The sequence below is a fragment of the Malus sylvestris genome, chromosome 2 (assembly GCF_916048215.2).
Source record: "Malus sylvestris chromosome 2, drMalSylv7.2, whole genome shotgun sequence".
NCBI lineage: Eukaryota > Viridiplantae > Streptophyta > Magnoliopsida > Rosales > Rosaceae > Malus > Malus sylvestris.
Window position 1 is genome coordinate 19,687,151 of NC_062261.1, and position 5,400 is coordinate 19,692,550.

At 33.4% G+C, this 5,400-nt stretch overlaps 1 protein-coding gene across 1 annotated transcript; it reads right to left on the bottom strand.

Moving 5' to 3' along the window:
* Positions 1 to 2,323: 2,323 nt before the first annotated feature.
* On the bottom strand, positions 2,324 to 4,520 carry LOC126613730 (60S ribosomal protein L22-3). Its single transcript, XM_050281313.1, has 3 exons — positions 4,356 to 4,520; positions 3,529 to 3,771; positions 2,324 to 2,699 (listed from the first exon to the last, which is right to left on the bottom strand). Exons 2-3 carry the CDS (start codon positions 3,756 to 3,758, stop codon positions 2,555 to 2,557), a joined length of 375 nt encoding a protein of 124 aa, XP_050137270.1. The 5' UTR covers positions 3,759 to 3,771; positions 4,356 to 4,520; the 3' UTR covers positions 2,324 to 2,554.
* Between the last annotated feature and the right edge of the window lie 880 nt (positions 4,521 to 5,400).

A 5,400-nucleotide genomic window follows, 5' to 3' on the forward strand; every position in this document is an offset into this window, starting at 1 on the left:
CCCAGGGGAGTGAACCTTATATGTATATTCCCATCTCTTCCTAGCACGAGGCCTTTTGGGAGCTCACTGGCTTCGGGTTCCATTGGAACTCCAAAGTTAAGAAAGTAGCACGCGAGAGCAATCCCATGATGGGTGACCCACTAGGAAGTTCTCGTGTGAGTTCCCAGAAACAAAACTGTGAGGGCGTAGTTTGGGTCCAAAGCGGACAATATTGTGCTACGGTGGTGGAGCGGGCCCGGGATGTGGTGGACCTCGGGCCGGGATGTGTCATTAGGGATTATCAATGTGCTAATCCATTCCTACCACTAAATTATGACTCAGATAGCTTACTAATTAATTTTTCAGGTATTAACAAGTAGTTTTTTGTTTCCATTTTTAGTTAATCCAGCTTCTTAGTCTGACATTACACTAAACAATTTACTACATTAGTCCAGCTTAGTCTATTCTAAGCCAGTCCAACTTAGTCTATTCTAAGTCATTCCAACTTAGTCCATGAAGCTAGTCCAGTCTGAGATAAGCCCAGTGCAACAAACTCGCCCTTAGGGTCTCAATTTTTTTAAGGAAAACTAATGAAAAGGGATTCAAATCTTTGCATTTTAATTAAAAACTATCTACTAACTTTATTTAATAATAATGACAAAAAAAATTTTAAAAAAACATAAAAAAAAAAAAAATACAACGCGCGTAACCCCCCCCCCCTCTTTTTTTTCCACTCTTTTTTCTCACATTGTCAACTATTATTAAGAGATTATATTTATTATATATATTCTTAGAATAAGAAAAAGACTTCAAATTGAATTACATTTCCTAGTTTTATTTTTGTGGTGTTGTTTCCCAATAGTAGTCAAGTGGTGAGATTCTTGTGTTAAAAAATTAATAACATAAAAAATAAAATTTCCCACCACTTACATAATAACACGTGGTGTACTACTTGTGTTACAGGTACAAAGAAAAATTTCTCCAAGATGACACTCAAGCTCAAGAAATTGGATGGAGAGCTACATTTAATTATTGTAGGTATGTAGAAAATGTAAGAGAATTTTAATTTGGTAATTGAAAACAGTTTTTTTAAATATAATTATTGAGAACATAATCTTCTCAAGGTTTTGATCTAAATGATCACTTCTGGGTTCATTGTTTTTGGCGCAATGGGTGCTTTTACAGGACCAAAAAGGGTCTAAGTTCCAAACTTTATGAAACTGAACCAATAATTATACACTATTTATGAAACTGGATCAATAAGTATACACTATTTATGAAACGAAACCAAGAATTAGGCAGTATTTCTAAAACCAAACTAATAGGTGGAAACTATTTATGAAACTGGACTATAGGCTATTTATGAAACTAGACCAAGAACTAGATACTATTTATGAAACACGACCAAGAACTAGGCACTATTTATGAAAGTGAACCAATAACTAGGCACTATTTATGAAAGTGGACCAATAACTAGGCACTACTTATGAAACTGGACAAAGAAATAGATATTATTTATGAAACATTACTAAATACTATATACTATTTATGAAACTAAACTCATTAACCATACACTATTTATGAAACATGATCAAGTACTAGGTAAAACAACTAGACACTATTTATAAAGCTAGACCAATAAATTGTGTAGTGCTATTCAGTTTAATAAATAATGTTCAATTTCATTAACAGTGTATGTACTGGACACACAAGTGTTGCATGTCCCTTTATATATATATATTAAAATTGGGTCATTTTCTTTAAAATTTAAGTATATTGGGTCATTTTCTTTCAAATTTAAGTATTCTTGTATTTTTATAAAATTTTAAGAATTTTTCATTAAATAAAGTTATAACATGATTTTTTTGGTTAAAATAAACTTAACCTAAACACTTTTCACAAAAACCCTCATTTTTTTATCCCCTTCAAAATTTACACTTAAAAACTCATTCAAAAGGAGCAAAGTACACAAAACAAAGAAAGCTCCCAAAAAAGAGGAAAAAAGAAAATTTAAGATAAAATCATTGTCCTTCATCTAAATTCTTGATCCAAGTTGGTGAAAAATGAAAAACCTAGCTTCGGCTGACCAGAATCAAATCGAAGGGCTAGTGCTATCCACACTCCCTTTTACCGCTGACGCCTCATGTTAATTTCTATCATTCGATCTTTTACCGCTGACGCCTCATGTTAATTTCTATCATTCGATCTGATGCCAAAAGGTTCAAAGGAATATGTGAAAGGTAAAAAGAGGTGTGTGTCTAGCAATATCAAGAAAATTCAACACTAACTTGGCAGCAGGCTTTGATATCATAAATTATACAAGGGATAAAACAACAATCAGGGAGAAGCAATAGCAGTGACGCAAGCTTGAGAATATCACCCGGCGCAATTTGTTAAAACATAACTAGTTCAACTTCCTACAAATCCAGATCTGTATCCTCATCCACTAATAGCAAATATCTTATAACAACCAAATTGAAAAGAAAAAAGAAAATTTCAAAACAGCATTAATTTTAACAGAGTACCACTCGAAAAAGTTGAATAAGTGAACAAGGTGCTTAGATGACCCAGCATCTTAATCTTCCTCCTCCCCTTCGTTATCGGCAATGTTGAAGTACCTCAGTTCGTAGACATTTCTATCCTTGTTGGAAGCAATCACCCGAAGCCAATCTCGCACGTTGTGTTTCTTTAGGTACTTCTTTGTCAAGTACTTCAGATACCTGAACCACAAAAACAACGTAAATACTTGTCAAACTACACAAAAACTGTACTCCACTTTTCGGTTACAGTTACAGAAGAACTAGTTTAACTAAGTCTCTAGAGTCTAGACTCGCATAAAATGCATATTAAAACCCTAAAATGAGACCCCCGTCTGGGGGCCCATGACTCGATTAAAAAAACCCCATAAGTAATTGCAAACAAATTCAACACCCAATTCCACACACTTCAATTTCTAAATTAAAATGCCGAATGAGTCACAATCATCCAACTAAAACAAAGATAGGAAATCTAGTGTTTTTCGTTTGAGTTTGAGTATATTATTTCAGTCTTTTAAACACAAAATGATATAATCTATAAGCTAGAGCTCCACAAAAATTAGGGTTTAGCATTTTTAACAATCTTCTTTACTGCTAGGAACAGCATACCAAAACAACAGAAGAGTCGGACAAAGGATCAAACATTAATATTTGTGAACAATGTAGTACTCAGTTGAAATGAGTAACTATGATTCTTCCAAGTTATAAGCATTTAACAGCTAAAAAATGTAGAATAGCTATCATCACAGAGATAGCTGTAATCAGAACAAAATCCAAAGGATGCTCTACACAAAAGGTGCTAGATTTCATCCATATAAATCATTGTGAATAGAAAGAAAACTAAATAAATTTCAATGTTCTTTATACATCAATGGCTAGTTCAAGCCATATGCATTCGACAGGGAGAAAAAGACAATCTCATCGACCATATAAGAACTCGTGAATCCTATAAATTAACCAAACCTCCAATCAGTCTTACATGTATCAATCACAAAAAGAGAAATAAAATTACCTCTTTGAGAAGTTACTGTCAGAGGTGACAGTGATCTTGCTCTTCTCACGGGTCACACTGACGGCGTCACCAAGTGCACCAGCCTTGCCTCCAACCTTGATCCTCTCCTGAAGAAATTTCTCAAGGGAAGCAATGTCCATGATCTTGTCCTCCACTGGCTTTCCACAATCAATGGTAAAAGTCACTCCCTTCTTTTTCCCCTTGGGACCTGCTGCAGTTCCTCGACTCATTGTCGATTATGTCCTGCAGCACAGATACAAATCAAACATAAGCACCCCATTCACCAGAGCAAATACAGCATTTACACACATCTTTGTACATACGAAGGCCACATTATGTGTTCCAATATAAATCACACGAAGCCAATCAACGCACCACCACACACCCTACACATTCAAATTTACACACAAACAATTATATCTCTAAAAAATAAAGTCGAGCATTCAGTTATTTTCTTGTAAAACCTGATAACTACATTGCTGTGCATAAAATCTCATACGTTCAACATAAATACAAACTGAGAAGTGAAGATTTTATATTTCAATTGCAATTTCAAGCCAAAAGCACCATATACCACCTATTAATTCATTGAAATATAATAAAAACAATAGTCCAACTCTGAATTATGAACCTCACAATCTAGCAATTTCGAATCCAAAATCAAAACCAACTGAAAGTCTGAATTAAACCCAAAAATAATTAGAAAAACTAAACAAATCCAATAAAAAACCAAAAAATAATAATGTTCACGGAAAAAAAAAATTATCTGCAGGATGCGATGCAACCACACAAAAAGATTAACAGGTAGACGAAAACCCAGAACGTACCGGGAGTCGAGAGAGAAGGGGGTGATGGGTTGTGCTAGGAAATGAGAGAGAACAGAAGACGACCAAGAAGGTTAAAGATCGCGGCGGCAGTGTGATAATATAAAGGAGGAGAAATGAGTTAGGGTTTATCAACCTTAGTACACTATTGGGCCGTTTTTACGGGACACCCTTATTGCATTTGGTCCTCTTTTCACCCTTGGGCCTTCGGAAAACGATGTGGGCTTTATTCATTGTATTGCGACAAACCAATTTTATATTTTATAATTACATAGTTTTTTTTTTTTTTTTTTCGGGCAAATGATAAATTTTGTTATATTAGCTACCGACGCGATTTGAACCCACGCCGTTATGCAAGGGTAGACTCTGCAGTTTTTGACATGAAAATAACGGGTTTCCGGTCAACACGATAACTAATCGAGTCATTATCAGGTAACCCGTTAATAATAAGTTCTTAATGGGTATACACGTGGGTAACCCGTTTCGACCCGTTAAGACAAAAATTATTTTGATAATTTTAAAGTTTAATTACTAAAAGATTTATTATAAAATACAATAGCCATATTAATATATACAATATAATCTATATTAAATATATAGTTTGTATTATTATTCTATATAAGTTAAAAAAAAAAAGTTTCAATCATTGTTTATTTTTATTATGAGAGTTCCTTATTATCATTACTAAGATAAATTTTACTTAATATGTTGTTGTCCAAAATTAAAATAAATTAGTATAGTATTTGTATAGGTAAGAACTAAGAAGACATACATACAAGTATGAAAAATGTGAAGAATATATAAACACTCGTGATTCATCATTATCCCTCCACGAGTAAATAATTATTACACTTACATTATCGTTTAGATTTTTAAAATCCTCCAAACCCAAATAATGTTTTTTATTTGACGCAAAATTAATAATAATTATTGTAGAAGTGTAAAAAATGTATGAAAAATAAAATAAAATCACTCATAGTGACAAGCTTTACAACTTTCATGAAGGGATCAACTTCGAAATCCAACACTATAATCCATAAACCTTAAA